The sequence below is a fragment of the Asterias rubens genome, chromosome 10 (assembly GCF_902459465.1).
Source record: "Asterias rubens chromosome 10, eAstRub1.3, whole genome shotgun sequence".
Lineage (NCBI taxonomy): Eukaryota > Metazoa > Echinodermata > Asteroidea > Forcipulatida > Asteriidae > Asterias > Asterias rubens.
This window is the reverse complement of record NC_047071.1, coordinates 7,999,190-8,017,611: the sequence shown is the minus strand read 5'-3', so window position 1 is coordinate 8,017,611 and position 18,422 is coordinate 7,999,190. Positions and strand designations below refer to the sequence as shown.

General features: G+C 39.3%; 1 protein-coding gene across 2 annotated transcripts; it reads left to right on the top strand.

Moving 5' to 3' along the window:
- The first annotated feature begins 1,997 nt into the window (after positions 1-1,997).
- Positions 1,998-17,909, top strand: LOC117296002 (probable ATP-dependent RNA helicase DDX59). 2 transcript variants are annotated; one of them, XR_004519709.1, is made up of 15 exons: positions 1,998-2,081; positions 3,378-4,323; positions 4,884-5,027; positions 6,505-6,580; positions 7,264-7,383; positions 7,962-8,117; positions 8,973-9,104; positions 9,434-9,510; positions 10,281-10,409; positions 10,880-10,983; positions 11,965-12,031; positions 13,987-14,184; positions 14,598-14,664; positions 15,194-15,273; positions 16,612-16,695. XR_004519709.1 is itself a non-coding variant. In XM_033778835.1 (15 exons), exons 2-15 carry the CDS (start codon positions 3,445-3,447, stop codon positions 17,558-17,560), a joined length of 2,433 nt encoding a protein of 810 aa, XP_033634726.1. In that variant the 5' UTR covers positions 1,998-2,081; positions 3,378-3,444; the 3' UTR covers positions 17,561-17,909. The 2 variants fall into 2 exon arrangements, 1 of the variants encoding a protein (XP_033634726.1); XM_033778835.1 differs by lacking the exon at positions 15,194-15,273 and adding an exon at positions 17,509-17,909 and having other exon boundaries at positions 16,612-16,843.
- The last annotated feature ends 513 nt before the right edge of the window (positions 17,910-18,422 follow it).

Here is an 18,422-nt window from a genome sequence, read left to right as displayed (position 1 = left end):
AACGCTAATTTGAGACAATTTTAATTAGTTGGGCTGAGCTAATTAATGGTCTAAGAATATTTTTCCGCCCAGGAGATATGGTCAGGGATATAAAAAACATATTTATGAAAGAAAATATTAAAATTTCTTAAACTAAAGGTGACACAAATCTCGTCAAAGTTAGGTATGTTTACCCGCACTTTGTACATTGTTAGGCTATACAAACGCTAATTTGAGACATTCTTTAATTAGTTGGGCTGAGCTAATTAGTGATCTGAGCTTATTTTTCCGCCTAGGAGATGTAGTCAGGGATTTAACAAACACATCTATGAAAGAAAATATTAAAATTCCATAAATTAAATGTGACACAAATTTCGTCAAAGTTAGGTATGTCTATACACGCACTTTGTAATACACTATGTAGCTGTATACAAGCGCTAATTAGAGACAATTTTTAATTAGTTGGGCTGAGCTAATTAGTGATCTGAGATTATTTTTCCGCCTAGGAGATATGGTCAGGGATGTAACACACATATCTATGAAAGAAAATATTAAAATCTCATAAATTAAAGGTGACACAAATTTCGTTAGGTATGTATCCGCACTTTGTACATTAATAGGCTATACACACACTAATTTGAGACAATCTTTAATTAGTTGGGCTGAGTTAATTAGTAAAGTGAGATTATTTGTCCGCCTAGGAGATGTGTTCAAGAATGTAACAAACATATCTATGGAAGAAAATATTAAAATTTCATAAATAAAAGGTGACACAAATTTCGTTAAAGTTAGGTATGTCTATACACGGACTTTGTACATTAATAGGCTATACACACACTAATTTTAGACAATCTTTAATTAGTTGGGCTGAGCTAATTAGTGATCTGAGATTATTTTTCCGCCTAGGAGATATGGTCAGGGATGTAACAAATATATCTATGAAAAAAATATTAAAATTTCATAAATTAAAGGTGACACAAATTTCGTTAAAGTTTGGTATGCTACCCGCACTTTGTATACGTTATGAGGCTATATACACACGCTAATTTGAGACAATCTTTAATTAGTTGGGCTAAGCTAATTAGTGATATGCGATTGTTTTTCCGCCTAGGAGATATGGTCAGGGATGTAACAAACATATCTATGAAAGAAAATATCAAAATTTCATAAATTAAAGGTGACACAAACTTCGTCAAAGTTAGGTATGTTTACCCACACTTTGTACATTGTTGGGCTATACAAACGCTAATTTGAGACAATTTTAATTAGTTGGGCTGAGCTAATTAGTGTTCTGAGAATATTTTTCCGCCCAGGAGATATGTTCGGGGATGTAACAAACATATCTATGAAAGAAAATATTAAAATTTCTTAAATTAAAGGTGACACAAATTTCGTCAAAGTTAGGTATGTTTACCTGCACTTTGTACATTATTAGGCTATATACGCGCCAAATTGAGACAATCTTTAATTAGTTGGGCTGAGCTAATTAGTGATCTGAGCTTATTTTTCCGCCTAGGAGATGTTGTCAAGGATTTAACAAACACATCTATGAAAGAAAATATTAAAATTCCATAAATTAAAAGTGACACAAATTTCGTCAAAGTTAGGTATGTTTGCCGCAGTTAGTACATTATTTATACACAAGCTAATTTGAGTCAATGTTTAATTAGTTGGGCTGAGCTAATTAGTGATCTGAGATTATTTTTCCGCCCAGGAGATGTGGTCAGGGATGTAATAAACATATCCATGAAAGAAAATCGTGAAATTTAATAATTTAAAGGTGACACAAATTCCGTTAAAGTTAGGTATGCTGATAAAGCATCCCTGGTGGTGTCGACGTGTATTGACGGTCGTTTGCGGATTTTTTTTAATTCGGTGCTGAGGATAATTTCGGTGCTGGGCCCGATTTAGTGTTGGGCCCAAACACGGTGCTCACTTCAGCCTGGTGACATAAGAGCACACCACAAACAAACAAAACGCGCGCAAGATGAAAGGGCGCCCTCCATTGGCCATACAAGGTTAGATTTGTCTGCGAAACTGCTGTGCGATATAATAGAAAAAATGTCAACAATAACTTCTGGGGGACCCTGCTTGAATGATAGGTAAGGTATCGGGTAGGGATTCATGTTTGTCGGACATGTCTCTGGTTTTCGATAATCTTTGGGACTTTGAGTCGCAAATAATTGTGTTTGTGTCGGCCTTTGTCGTCTGTCGGCAACGTAGTGCTAGTTGCGATAATCGTAACCCTCCATCCTCTCGACCGTCGGGAGGATGGAGGGTTACGATTATCGCAACTAACGTAGTGCATGCATGGTCAGTGCAATATGCATGGAGGAGCTATAGAATTTCGAAAAAAGGAGTACAGTACATACAGCGCCCCAGTTGCTGGGTCTAGATCATGATGATGGTGATGACAACTGCCACACCAACAGCCTGAACTTCAACTGGTTCAAACAAGCATGACAAGTTTTGAAATGCACTGAAAATAATGTCTCATTATTTTAGAGCCTAGTACGGCTACTAGTAGTCGTACTAGTAGTACTACTAGTACTACACCATGGCTACATCCATTATATCAGTAGGCCTACTAAAAAGTACTTTCTGAGTTAGTTATGATAACGTAACCCCCCTTCCGACGGCTATCGCAACTATGCTGGTTCATTCTTCTTCTTCTTCCTTGTAAAGCAGCCGTCAAATGATTGAAATGAAGATGTACGCTCTGCGTGTGGTGAGGGCATCCACATGGGTTGACTTAGGCAACAGGAATTTGTGTCAGGTGCAGATAGAAATATGTACAGATGCAAGTAAAAAAGCATAGTTGCGATAACGTATCCCTCCTCCCAACAGCCGCATTACAAGGCCGGAGGGTTTCAGAGGTATAGGTTTGACACCAACACGGGGCGAAATGGTCCAACACATACAATTTTGACCGACTAGTCACTAGATTTGCCCCATTTTTACCACTTTCTTTGGCGATCACGCTAGATTATTCCTGGTCCTGCACATAGGTCGAATAGCACACCCATTTCTGCATGCACCATTGATCGATCAGACAAAAAATACATTGTAACGTGATCAGTCGATAGGCAAAGATGTTTATTGCACAATCGATCGACTGTTGCGAGATCGACTGATGGCTGCGCGAACAAAAGATCTTTCAATAGAGCGGAACATCTTGTAATAGCGCAGCGCGATCGGTTCTTTGGCAGATTAACAGATTGCGCTTAACATATATGTGTAGGACTACTTTCCCTAGCGGTAGTTACTCGTTACTTTAATATAATAGCCTACTCTCTTGTCTAGACAACTAATGTTGTGTTGTGGTGGCTGAGTCATTGAGTGTTGTGTTGATGGCATTTTTTTTATAACAATTAGTTGCTTTATTGTTTTCATTGCAGATGGTTGCAGTGTTTTTATTTACATGTAGAGATTGTGCAGTACTACACATAGTTCCGCCACATCAATATGTTCGTTCCAAGGGCAGTCAAACGCAAGCCAGCAAAATCACCTGCAGCCTCAACAGCTTCTGCCAAAAAGAAAACTGATGTTTGTCCTGTCAATACTGTGATAAATACACAGAATACCTCAGAATCTAAGCACATCGACCATTGCAAAACTTCTCATCAAACCCTCAACCCTTTCAAATTAACAAACAGCATAGAGGCTGGACATTGCATCTCAGCCTTAGGAGAAGAAATATTACCAGAAAATGAAGTTCGGAAAACCACTTTGTGCCAAGGAGAATCATCAGTCACAAAGTTGGAAGACTCATCAACAAATTTTGAGGCAAAACCTACCCCAGCAAGAGAAGAACATTTACACATCAAATGCCCAGACCTACATGTAGGATTCTCGATTAAATCAGATACTGTACCTTTACAACTTAAGTGCAAAGATGAGGCTGAAGTTTTAGGAACTAAGAATGACTCTACCATTTCACATAAAGGGGATTCAGAATTCGGTGTCAGCAGTGGGATACATGGTGGTTCTGACCTTCCACTTCCAGGGATTCCAATCGATATTGCTGCAATAAGGAAGTCTATCGCAAACATAAAAAGAGATGGGAGACTGGCATCTTCAGAGACACCTTTAAGAAAAGAAGAAGCTGTGGTTAAGACGGAGAATGCTGATGAGAAGAATGGGCAGATAGATGAGGAACATGAGAGTGATGAGGAGGAAGTTGTGTCATACAGTAAAAAACAAAGATGGCCTGTTGATGATGAACCTGTGTGTGTCATATGCAGCAGATATGGAGCTTACATTTGTGATCAGACTGAGTTTGATATTTGCAGCCGTGAATGCAAAGCCAGGAATTTGGCGAGACTTGGAAAGACTTCAGCAACGGTATGGCTAATTCACAGATAACCCGATTGGTTTTTGTTCTTTTAAAACATAAGTTGGCAACAGGCGCAGTTGCTTCGTGGCATCCATGTAATTCTTTTGTTTTCCCTTAAACTAAATACTTGCATGGCCATGTCATTATGTAAAGTGTCAAGAAAAAGGTTCTCACCGGTATTGTCAATCAGTTTCTGCTAAAAAGGGAGAGACCTGAGTCGTCTTTTCCCATATTTCACTTTAAAACAGCTTTCACACAAATCAGTATTAAAAAAAAAAGGTGACTGATAGACATTTTATAACGAGTGCATTATGTTGATCCAAGTTTTGTTCCGAATACCAATACAAGATCCTTGACTATCACATTCTGGTTTCTACATAATGTTTTAAAAGGTCAGGCAATTAACTTTTTTTTGGCATTTATACCATCGGTCCATTTGGTTTGTATTAGTTGTTTGCAACAGCTAATTCTAATTTGGAGCCATGAACAAAATGAGTTTGATGTCCTGTGATTCCTGCATTTTTGCAATTAACACCATCGCACCTTTTTTTCCGTTTCTTCTTCTCAGACTCGGTTATCAACTCCAGCTCCTGAACAGGTCAATACAACCAAGGTTATCATTGAAGAACCTGAACCCGTTGGTTACATGTATCAGGAACATGAGGAGATCTCAGACCTAAGCAAAGAACAAGTTCAAGAAATCAGAGCACAGGTAAAGAGTACTCATTAAACTGATTCTTTCTGAATGTTTCAGCCCCATTTAAGGGTGGCACGGTTGGCTTGTGCGTAAAGCGCTCGCCTCTCACCAAGGTGACCCCAGTTCGATTCCCGGTCGGGGCCATATGTGAGTTGAGTTGTGCGTTGGTTCTCTGCTGTGCCACGAGGGTTTTCCAGACTATCCGGTTTTCCTCCCTCAGGAAAAATCAAACACTTTCGATCTTGGCTGTGCTCCGTGGTCATAATGGGTTGATGTGGCTGGCAGCTGAATGCGCCCTTGCATGCCTGCTTCTCGAACACGTTGTAGCTGCGTCCTTCGCAATTCAGCTCTTAGCTGCGAGTAAGGATGATTAGCCCCCCAAATTATTAATTATTATTATAAGACCACTTTAGGACTGACATTTTGTGAGTAGAATTTCCACGTATGAACTTACAGATTGTAGGGTATTAATTATTTTTACGCATACACAGATGTGTGCTAGCACTGTATACTCTGTACTTTTCCGAGTCCTGTGAAAAAATATCACAGGCATATTTACTCAGGTGGGATTCGAACTCACGACCCTTGCAATTCTAGAGCAGTGTCTTACAAACTAGACTACCGAGGTTGCCCGGTAGCAAGAGGTTGTTCAAATCTTATGTTTTGGCAGCAGGTAGCGTAGCTGTCGTGGTCGAGCGAATATCAACACAAAGCTCAAGCTTCAGCTCAGCAGAGTGTGGGTTCAAATCCTGGTCGTGACACTTGTGTCCCTGAGCAAGACACTATAATTGCTTCTCTCCACCCAGGGGTAAATGGGTACCTGTGAGGGCAGAGGTGGTTCTTGTGATTGATTTAGCCGAGTAGCGCATATTAATGTTGCACAGTCTGTATACTCCCTGGGAGCTGAGATGGTTTAAGGAATGAATTAAGGCCCAGTGACCAGGGTTAATAATGTTGAGATGCCCTTCGGATGTGCAAAGCGCTATATAAAAACTGATATAAATAACCAGTACATCATGGTCAACTACATGTAGCCTCCATCTCGGAAATAAACTGTGGATGAAACAATGAAATTGCACATATTTGGACTTCCCGGCACTAATGAAGGGCCAGTGAACTAGCTCATTTTGACCTGTAGGCAAGGGCGTCCTACTCAAAATTACGTCATTTACATAACATCTCTAAACTAATTATTGACATTATTATGCTCTAGTCCATAACCTACATGTAACTAGTCAGTGGGTATTATCTGCCACAGTTCATTATTTCTAGCTACTTTACAATGTAAACTATACCTATAACCACAGAACAGCTGGTTGAAACACTTGGTCAGATCTGTTGTCTTTTCATGAACATTGAGATTCCTTGTCAAAGGTGACAATTGCAATGAAACCAAGAACCAGTTAGAAAGGATGCTTAAATTGTTACTTTGATAAGGAAACCAATGATTTGTATTCCTTTTTTCTTTTCTTTTTTCACTTTTTTTTTTAAGGTTGACATCTTTGTTGAAGGAATGGACATTCCAAGACCAATCATTGAGTTCTCGCATCTTGTTGCTCCAAAAAAAAGTAGGTGAAAAATGTTGTTTCATCAGAGAGAAATCAATTTGTCTATATTATGCAATTAGTCATCAGTCCTCCTTCCCTTGGTAGCATTTTTCCAATGAGTTGTTCAACTGCTTAAACTATTCAAGTGTACGGATTGTGCATGGTGGCATAGCTTTGCACAGAACTTACTGTGTACATGTACTTCTCTGCTTTGTATAGCGGAGCAAATTGCTACACAACACGTATCAGTTGCTACTCTAAGATCAGCATTTGCTATGAAATAATGAGCAAATATAAGCACTCGGTATGAACAAAACTCTAGTTGTTCGGTCTAAGTATTTCACCATGCAAAGTTTCTTGATGAAACTGTTTCCTGACATAGATACAAAAACCACACAATGTCGACATGTCATATAGACAGTATGCAAAGATGATTTGTAATCAACATGCAAATTTTTATTCCGATGTTTAACGATGTTGAGCTTTGACACCATTAAAGATGAAGGACCTGTGACAAGGGCAGTGGTGTCTGTGTCGTGTGAAGATCGTGTTTGAGTTTGGCCAGCTTCCGTGGTCAAGACAACTGGCACTGATTCCAAGGACCCTAGTTGGCTTTCGTCAGGTGAAAAGGGCTATGTAGAATGTTGCACAGTCTTTTTTTCTTCGTTTGTTTTAATTTCATTGATGGACTTTTCTTTCCACAGTGGAGGCCAATCTTGCAAATGTTGGATACAACATGCCTACTCCAGTCCAGATGCAGGTCATTCCAGCAGCGTTGAGATGGCGTGACATGATGGTGTGTGCTCAGACAAGCTCCGGAAAAAGTAATTCAGTTTTGTAAACCACTAACATTAACCATACAGAATTGTTACCCCTGTTCACTGGGCTTTAAATCATTCCTTAAACCATCTCTGCTCCCTGGGGAGTATACAGCCGGTGCTGCGAGTTACAGCGCTCAAAGCTTGTCATTGACATAAACCATCCCGGCCTCACAGGTACCCTATTTACCCCTAGGTGAAGAGAAGCAATGGTTAAGTGTCTGCGTAAGGACACGTGTCACGACCGGGATTGGAACCCACATCCCAATCAACCACCAGAACTTGAGTCCGATGCTCTTAGTCTTTCGGCCACGACACCCCCAAAAATATATTAATCTCCCTTTAGCTCTACTTCCCACCTCAAGAGTATAACATTCTCACTCTGTGTTTGTTTGTTTGTTTGTTTGTTTGTTTGTTTGTTTGTTTGTTTGTTTGTTTGTTTGTTTGTTTGTTTGTTTGTTTGTTTGTTTGTTTGTTTGTTTGTTTGTTTGTTTGTTTGTTTGTTTGTTTGTTTGTTTGTTTGTTTGTTTGTTTGTTTGTTTGTTTGTTTGTTTGTTTGTTTGTTTGTTTGTTTGTACCAACAGCTGCTGCTTTCCTTGTTCCCACCATTCTACAAATCTACAACACTGTGTGTTTTAGAGACAGTAAAGAAGAGGGGAGCAAACCCCTGGGATTGATCCTGTCGCCTTCCAGAGAGCTAGCCATGCAAATTGAGGAGCAAGCAAAACAATTGATGCAAGGTACTTGACCTATTGTTATTATGGCTGTAGGTTTCTCCCTAAGTTATTGAAATTTTGGACATTCAAGTTTGGCCAAAGCACCATGAATTGCCATAAGGTCTTCAGAATGGTTTTGACTTGATGTTAAAAGCTGTATATCAGCCAGAACCCTGGTATATGTGAGAAAAGGTACTACTACCTAGAGTGAATTCCTTGGGTTTAATCTGTTTAATTAACAGGAAGTTATACATTGGTAATCATTCTTAAAATTAATGGCAATACCACTGCATCAGCTTTCGATATTGTATTTAGTATTTTGAGAAACATTTCACTTCAAAGTAATGTGGTTTGGGAAAATTATGTTATTTTTCTTGCCTCAAAATTTGAATATGATAAGTGTACTGCAGTAACGCTTCTCGGATTGTGTATTTTGTGATCGAGGGATTATTCTTCATGCTTGGACATATTTGCTCCGGATTGTCTGCGTTTAAATACAAATGGCTTTAGAAAAATATGCATCGAACACTTTGTGATGCATTTAACCCTGACGGCCTCGGCAGCTTGGCGAGTGTGGTGGCCACATCCTTTTATTTCTGATATGTCCCTCCACACCAAATTGTTTGGAAAGCCTGACCCTGCGATATATGCAATTTGGGCCTAGTTGCCCAGTCCTGCTGAGTCTTTTCGCTTTGTCAATAAGTGTAAAAGGAATGTGACTTCAAGGGTTATTTGAAGTATTATCTGAATCTTTGCACAGTGTCAAAGATAACAAAAGAAAGTATGTCATAGTCTTTTCTTAAATGGTAAACGCCTGTACTAAGTACACAGTGTTTTGTGACACTCCTAATGGTAACAAACTGTATTTGTTTTTATCAGGTTTACCTAACATGAGGACAGCTCTTATGGTAGGTGGACTACCAATGCCGACACAGCTACATCGACTCAAACAAGATGTCCAGTTTATTATTGCTACTCCTGGTAGAATCCTTGATGTTATTCAGAAGGAAGGTGGGATAATCTAGCAATTCAATCAAATAAAAGAAAACAAAATGATAGCCCCTTCCCCAGCCCTAGTTGCCTGTCTATGATTATAGTTTCCATAATCCACAGCCCCAATTTTGTCTTTATTGCTACTTAAAAGAAATCCACTCCACCAATCTAGGATTAAAATCCTTACTTTAAAATCCTTACTTTAAAGGCTAGAGCAAAGAAGATTATAAATGCCAGTTACACTGAATTTATTGAATTAAACACTTAAAATGAATGTATACACTTGATCAAGATGAAATGTTCTAAATTTAGTTCTTAAACAATGATTCCATGTTATGAATGTGCAGGTGTATCATTAGCAGCAATTAAGACAGTGATTATTGATGAGGTTGACACCATGCTACATAAAGGCTTCAAACAACAGGTAGGTTATAATGTAGGTCAGGTCATAGGTCAGGTCTCAGGTCAGGCATGTCAGGTCAGAGACTAAGTCAGGTTAGAGATTAAGTGATGTAAGGTCAGAGATAAGTCAAGTCAGCGCTTGATTTCCCAAAGTAGTACAATTCATTATAAGACAAATGGTCAAATTACAATAGTGAATTGTATTGTGACATCGCTCTTTACTTAAAAACTATGATTTATTTGCAGTAAAGATCAATCTTAGCTCTTTGTGAAACTGACTCCAGGGGTCGATTTCACAAAGAGTTAGGATTTGTCTTTAACTCGTCCTAACTTAGGATTAATCTTAAGGTCTACATGCTAAAGTGCAGGGTTGGGACTCGTCCTAAGTCCTATTAAGATAAGCCTTAAGTTCGGAAGAGTTTTGTGAAATCAACGACAGGTCAGGTAACTTCAGATTTGATCACCCATGGCCTTTCACTTAGGGACTTGGCAAGGAAATGTCTGCATCTTGTGAAGACATTGGTTGGAAGATAAAAGGTCAAATAGTTTCTTTTAACTTTAATTTTGTTATTACCAAATCTGTAACATATTGTTAAATCTTTGCTCTTTTATTTTATTTGAGGTATTAATAAACATTCGGACGACTAACACTGGAGACCTTTCCTACATGTTCTTCTTTAAATCATCAGTATACAATATCGATCATGATAAAAATGCCTGAACTCATTCCATCTGGATGGATAGAGTTTAAACACTTGTTGTTGACCTGTTTCATTTGTGATTGATCATCAGGTGTTGGATGTGATGAGTCATCTTCCAAACTCTCATCAGACGATGCTGTTCTCTGCAACAATACCTCAATCCATGGAGAATGTAGCTGCATCATTGCTACATAATCCACTCTACATCTCAATTGGCAAGGTTTGTTCTCTATGTTAAAGACACCTGACACCTTCATTAATTGTCGAAGACCATTGTTCTCACTTGGTGTATCTCAACATGTGAATAAAATAACAAACCTGTGAAAATTTGAATTCAATTGGTCTTCAAAGTTGCGAGATAATAATGGAAAAAAAACACCGCTTGATTTTGGGACCTCAAAATCTAATTCTGAGGTCTCAAATCAAATTCAAATATTTTAGTTGAAAATTACTTCTTTCTCAAAAACTGTGTTACTTCAGAGGGAGCCCAAAGAACTTATGCCTAGCATACTGATCTTTTCTGTGTTGGCAAAGTAGAGATACTGCCATGTAGCCAGGGATCACACATACATGTAAGGTTGCCCGAGTGTGGACAAACTTGTGGATCAAACCATGGTTGGAACTTATCCTGGGAACTCATTCCATCATGTTGTATGTATTAATATGTGTTGGGTTTTCTGTTGATTTCAGCCCAACACTCCATGTACTTCAGTAAAGCAGATTGTGATGTGGGTCGAGGAACCAGCTAAGAAGAAGAATCTCTTTGCAGTACTGCAGGATCCCAAGCATTATAGGTACTTGTTGTAAGAGCAGAATATCAAATTGTTATTCCCTAAATCTGGAATCAGGGGTTACAAACTGGGTGTGTTTCCCTGGGTTGACCCCGGTCTACCCCTGATACGTTCGAATGGCTTTGACGTCATTTCAGGGGCTCACCTGGGTCAGCCCCAAGTGCCCTGCTTGTGGAAGGAGTAACTTGGGGCTGGCCTGAGGTGCATGACGTCGTTCGATTAGCTCTTGTCAGGGGTTCACCCGAATGAGCTCGTAGGGTCGACACAGGGAAGCTAATCAAATGACCCATAAACTTCTGGAAGACATGTTTTCCAGAACCAGTTATAGGTGATACAAAGCATACTACATGTAGGTGCCTGTCTGTACATGCTGCACAATGGAAAGTCCAGATGGATAAACATTTTATCCGTTCTCATGTCGGCAAAATTTTTAGGGAAAATCCACACTGTTCCAGGCATTAAAAAACACCACCGTTAATCTGTCAAAAAAAAAGTGCAGATGAAGATGTCACTCAGCGTAAGTGGTGAACACGGTTTTCAGAGAGGTTGGTTATTTTTTTGTGAGATTGGTAATAATAATTATAAAAATCGTGTTTTTTTGTTAAGTCCTTCTCACACTCGAAGGGCATCTCAAAGTACTTCCAACATTATAACCCCTTGTCATTGGGCCATGTAATTCATTCCTTAAACCATCTCAGCTCCCTGGGGAATATACAGCCTGTGCACAAAAAATACAGCACAAGGCTAAATAAATCGCAAGAACATTCTCTGCCCTCACAGGTACCCATATACCGCTGGGTGGAGAGAAGCAATTATAGTTAAGTGTCTTGCTCAGGGACACAAGTGTGACTGGGACTAGAATCTACACTCTGCTGAACATAAACACCAGAGCTTGAGTTTGGTAATCCTATCCGCTCGGCCACTTCACCTTGTTTGTACCAAAATATGCAAATAATTTGAAGACATGTATTGCTTTTCCAACAGGCCTCCCTTGGTGGTGTTTGTTGACTCTAAAATAGGAGCAGGACTTCTTTCACTAGCGATCAACAAGGTACATACAGGTCTTAGGACCTTGTCACACAAGGCAATTTACTGAGAACCAGGGCCCACTTTCATGGCTCTGCCTACTGCCAATATTTATGCTTATGATCACCATTCTTCTCTTATGTGCAAGCGCCAAATTTCTGCGCTAGCTGTGTAAGTGTAGAATGCCTAATGTGGAGTAAGCACGCACACAAGCCAAATTTCCCTGCTTAACCATGAAAAACGCTTGACGTAAGCACAGAATTCCCTGCTTTCGTCAGCGCCGATTCTTTGCTTACGGTAAGCAGAGCCATGAATCTGGGCCCTGTTCCAGGCAATCTCTAAGAAGAGAATCCATTCACATTTGAATGTTCTCATAATTTTTCTGGGAATCGTATGACATTGTTTAAAAAATGACTCATGTGCTACCAAAGTGGTGTTGTAGCATTCACTGGAGGTGGTTTCCTGCTAAAGTTGCCTCTTGCGACAAAGGCCCTTATATTACATGCAGTGCGGACTGTTTGCTGTAAGAAAATCTTGCATGTACAGAGAGGACACTGCATTCCCCTTTTAACTGTGTGCCTTCGGTAATTTATTTCTATCATTCAACATTTTGTAAAGGGTCTGTGTCTAGATGCTGAATACTTACATTTGTCTATGTATATTTGGTTTGCGGTAACACCATGTGTGTATCTACTTGCCAGGTAGAGTTTGTTCTTAGAGAACTGTCTTGCTTTATTCTACTACCGCAGAGTAAATGTTCAGGGGGTTCGGGAGACTTCTCAGTTCTGAAAAGAACTATCCTGCTTTTTAACTATTACCAGGCGGATGGTATAGAAAATAGGCTACTTTAGCTTTTGAGGCATTGCATGGCTACTTTAGCTTATAGGATCGTGATTAACTGTACTACTGCGGAGTCAGTTCTTAAATTGGTCTCAACGTTACGCCTAGCTTGCTCTAGTCATAGTCAGGAGAAGAACAAACTCTACCTGGCAAGTAGATACACACATGCAAACCAAATATACATTGATACCTCACCATGCAATGCCTCAAAATCCTATATACATTTGTCTAACTGTAAGCCAACGTTTCATAAAATCTTTGTGTGCCTGGAAGAAGGCGAAAGGTTTACTGGTGCAAGGGCGTAAGCAGTTAATGTGCAAATAAGTGTTTTAAGAAAACGGTGTGAAAGTTTGATCAGTTTTCTTCCTTTCATAAGTCAGTATAGGAAGATGAAAGTCAATGGAATGGGAAAACATGTCTTTGGGATAATTCTAACGACAAAATTGTAATTTGGGCCATTGTATAGCTTAGGACCTTCTGCTACTGAAACAATTAAAAAGTACTTTGTGTTCCTCGTTGAAGGGCATAAACAAATGTTTAACTGGGGCAATTTAATTGATTAGGATCTGCTCCTCTTGACCCCTTGCACACACGTCACATGCAGCGACTGTCCACGCTCACCATGTTGGTTGCAATAGGTAAACGCCGCGTCGCCTTAAATGCACACTTCACTGAATAACCCAAGTGATATTGCCCACCAGTATGGCGCATCCAAGATTATTCAGATGATGACATCAGGGCCCAATTTCATAGCGCTGCTTAATGGCAAGCAAATTTTGTGCTTACTCTAGCAGAAAAATTTGCTGAGGGGCAACTGTGTTTCACAGGTTAGCAGAAAAATTGGGCGGCCATTGCGGGTTTACCATGGATTTGCATTGTGACTTCATTTATTTTCGTGTGGTAAGCACCGGAAGGTTTGTTAGCATGCCTTTTCATGTGCTTTCGGTTAGCAGCCCTATGAAATGGAAATCGCACAGTAAGCACAAAATAGTCCGTTAAGCAGCTGTGTAAAATTGGGCCCAGGTGAGTTCGGTCAATTGGCTCAAAAAGTAGTTTGTGTTCCTGGTAGAAGGGCATAGAACCTTACACCATTCTTCCGAGCTCAGGATGAGTAGTAGTGTTTGATTTTCTTTGTTTCAGACATGTGACATCCGTGCAGCCTCTCTGCATGGTGACAGACCCCAGAGCGAAAGGACTGAGACACTACAGTGCTTCAGGGATGGGGAATACCCAGTTCTGGTGTGCACAGCTGTCCTGGGTCGGGGCATTGACCTCCCAGGGGTCAAGATGGTGGTGAACTTTGACATGCCAAACACAGTAGAAGAGTACATCCATCAGGTAGGTGGCCTCATCAGTTGGGTTAAAGGCAAAGTATACCTTTGGATTTTGGAATTTTGATTAAATAATAAATAATAATAATAAAGACTTGTAGTGTGCGCATATCCACCCTGATGGTGATGTAATTCTATATTAATGTAGTTGCATGCAATAGAACTAACCTGTGAAAATGTCATTTCGCCGAAAATCCGGAGTGAATATAAAATTAAAATAAAATAAAATAAATAAATACTATAAAAAGCTGCTGTAGGCTTCTCATCAACAGTTGTCATTGTCATTAATTTTACGATTGATTACCAAGTGTAACCTTCCCTGAAATGATGTCAAATCAGTTGAAATCCGCAAACATTTCTACAAAAAGTATTTAACACTCCAGCTCATATTTTGTATTTTGATTCCCTTTTTGTTTTTAGATTGGACGAACAGGCCGTTTAGGAAGTAAAGGAAAAGCCATAACTTTCATCAACAACGGAAGCAAAAATATCCTTTTCTAACTAAGTACTGTTCAGTAACATTTGTGTGAATAATTGAAACGTAAAGGCCCCTTGATTGGGGCGCAGGTTATAAATTAAGCTTTTTTTACATGAATGTTATCTTATTTCATATTATACTAAATGTTGTCAATGATATTGATCCAAGTACATTGAGCTGTTTTTACATGTTTGTTATACCAAAATCGATTGGACAAAAGTGATGGTTTTTCACATTTTGTTAGTTTGTCACTTTGTGCAAATGGTGAAGATAAAGTTATTTCATTCAAAATAGTAAAACAATGTGAAAAGCAACAAGTAGTTGTACATAAAGCAATTAATTGCACTTTTTAAAGGTGGATGTTTGAAAATGAAAAGATGAAAGGAAAGCATATCTCAGATGATATCTTGAGCAGGGAAGACGTACAAACTAATAAGCAACACAGGACAGGAAAAATAAAGTGTCTTACCACGAATAACATTGAATGTCATATTTCGAAAGATAAAAATATTAATTCCTCCTTAACATTAGGATAAACATCGTTTTTTACATCAACGAGAGTGAATGATGCTTCATCCATCCATGTTGGACATGACTTCATCCCAACATCTTGGAGAAATATCCATACATTTATATATTTATCAGTGGCTGATTATCAACATTGGTTATCAGGTTTTGATGATAATCATGCTGAAATTATTTTATGTACATGAAGCCAGAATCTTGCACACCAAAAGTTGTTGTGTCATCAACGTGATCATGAGTACATTTTTCCTGCTCAGGTGTATTGACCCAATTCACCTGAAGTCATCATCAGAATAATCTTGGATGCACCTTATTGGTGGGCAATGTCACTGTGCGTTATTCAGTGAAGGGCCCATTTTAGGCGACGCGACGTTAACACATAAAACCTATGTGCCCACCAAAATGGTGAGTGTGGCACAGTGGCCGCGTGTGACGCGCGTGCAAGGGGTCAATAAGGTTATTAGTTGCAAGTTCATATATGTAATGATTTAGGGGCGTTTAAAGGGAAGGTACATGTACACATGTTTGGTAGTTACTCAAAACAAATATTAACTTAAAAACTGACTTGGTAACGAGCATTGGAGAGCTGTTGATAGTATAAAACATTGTGGGAAACAACTCCCTCTGAAGTAATGTAGTTTTTGAGAAAGAGGTAATTTCTCACTAAAATAATAAAAGACTTCTAGCTAGAAGTCTTTTATTCTTATCTGAAAGCACATAAATTCGTCCCACAAGGTTGTTTTTTTCTTTCATTTTCTCGCAACTTCGATGACCAATCGAGTCCAAATTTTCTCAGGCTTGTTATTTTATGCTAATGATTGTCTTTGACAATTACCAAACGCGTACCTTGCCTTTAATGACAAACGCACACAAATTTGAACAAAGTAAATCTACTGATAAACATTTTTCTGCATGATCGCTTGTTTTTGCGAAACAATAAATTTGAAGACCACTCTTGATCAATGGCCTCCATTTACTGTTTTCCTTAATTTGCAAACCAATTTTATGAAGTTCATACAAACTGCACTAACGACCTTATCGTGCAGACCTGATGATTTGTTCTGCGAATAATTATGGCTTTGCATCACCATAATGATAATAGTGGCTTCTTATAATAGCGCGCCAATCCGTTACTCAGTGACGCTCAAGACACCTTCCTGCAAGCTACATGTATGTGGGACTACGCTTGAATTATGACACCTACTCATTTTACATAGAGGGATTGGTTCATAGTAGATAAAGTACATGTACATGTAGTGTGCCTGAATTTGGTTTGTGCGTTTTGAAGGAGTTCTGGGTTGCCCAATGAACAGGAATAGTACCAGTTGTATAAAGGTTTTTTCATCAGATTAAGGTTTTACTCTTGCTAATTGGGGTCAGGAGAATTTACATTCTGAAATATTGTTAGAAATTTCCTTGACTTAACCTAACATCTGTTCCTTGAGTTTGTGAATACAGTCAAACCCCTGGGTGTACCTCTCCCGCCCCAGCTGATCAACTCGACCCACCTTCACTACCAGCAGCAGGGTCATCGTACCTGGCAACAAGACGCAAGATGGAAAAGGGAAAGGAAGAATTGTGACAATGAGGATGCAGGGGAGGGACAGAGACAAGGAGGCAATGAAAGCTACTTTGGTTACAAGAGGAGGAAACAAGAAGCAAGGTAGATGAAACAATTATTTATTATTGTACTCAAAATATGAATAAGCAATTAAGAAAACTTGCTTGGTTACGAGCAACGGAGAGATGTCGATAGTTTTAAACATTAAGAGAAACAACTCCCTCTGAAGTAACAAAGTTTTTGAGAAAGAGGTATTTCCTCGCTGAAATATTCGAATCTGAGAAAGGCTTCAGGCCTGAAGCCTTTCTCAGAAAGCACACAAGTTTGTGCAACAAGGGTGTTTTTTCTTTCATAATTTTCTTGCACTTTTGAGGACCAATTGGAGGCCAAAGTTTCAGATGTTTGTTATTTTATGCATTGTAATACACCAAGTGAGAATACTGGTCTTTGACAATTACCAAAACATCACCAATCCTGGTCAACTTCTTTTTGACTCGCCCTGTAGATTTGATTGCTGCCTTCAGTTCACTTCTTGTTATGTTGTCTATGCATACATGTACATGCCATCGACTTGTATTTTTTCTATTTTGTACAAATGGTTTGAATTTTACCCTAAACCGTTTGACCATTTGGTTACTTGTGTTTGAACGCAGCCTATTTCATGTGTTCTTCCAAGATCTCAAAACTAGTGGCTCCTTTGGTCTTCTGATTGTTAATTCCCCCCCCCCCCCCATCTCTCCCCCCCCCCCCCATCTTTTTCGCCTCAGTGCCGTTGGTGAACTTCTGAAGAAGCGCAAGCACAAGAAGGGAAACAGGTGATGATCAAGAATCCAAAGACTGGAAAGAGGAGCTCCTGTTACCTGAATTCTACACCTCTCCAAGCTCTGAAATCTTGGGGATTGTCTGAAAATTCAGAACATTCCAACTGGATTGGTCAATTATTCCAGGGGGTGTACATGGACTGGTTCGTTGGACCACTGCCAATCATCACGGACCTGACTTCAGAACATTCTGGCAGTCCACTGGATTTTAGGCATGTCTATGGTAACATTAATTCACACCTAGACATGCATGCCTGTATGCTGCTTTTTAGAAAAGGCAAGGGCACGAAGGCAATTTCTACTGGAGCATTTCGTGGGCACCGACCAGGCAGGGGGCATGGAGGCAATCGCTTTTGTTGCCTCTGGTTAAAGGCAGTGGACACTATTGGTAATTACTCATAATAATTATTGGCATAAAACCTTTCTTGGTGGCAAGTAATTGGGAGAGGTTGATGGTATAAAACATTGTGAGAAACGGCTCCCTCTGAAGTGCCATAGTTTTCGAGAAAGAAGTAATTTTCCACGAATTTGATTTCGAGACCTCAGATTTAGAACTTGAGGTCTCGAAATCAACCATCTAAACACACACAACTACGTGTGACAAGAGTTATTTTTCTTTCATTATTATCTCACAACTCCGACGACCAATTGAGCTCAAATTTTCACAGGTTTGTTATTTTATGCATATGTTGAGATACACCAACTGTGAAGGCTAGTCTTTGACAGTTACAAATAGTGTCCACTGCCTTTAAGCATAAGGCCTGGACATGTAGGATATTCTTCCTACATAAGTCTGATTAAATTATGCCTTTGCCTAAATTTTAAAAATAAAATGCCCGGAAAGTTCATTCAGCAAAACA

What these genes read in the sequence shown, in the direction of transcription:
- LOC117296002 (XM_033778835.1), top strand. Translation starts at nt 3,445, where the DNA reads ATGTTCGTTCCAAGGGCAGTCAAACGCAAGCCAGCAAAATCACCTGCA. An exon ending in TCTTGTTGCTCCAAAAAAAA is followed by an intron (nt 6,581 to 7,263) that starts GTAGGTGAAAAA and finishes TTCTTTCCACAG; the next exon opens with TGGAGGCCAATCTTGCAAAT. An exon ending in CAGGATCCCAAGCATTATAG is followed by an intron (nt 10,984 to 11,964) that starts GTACTTGTTGTA and finishes CTTTTCCAACAG; the next exon opens with GCCTCCCTTGGTGGTGTTTG.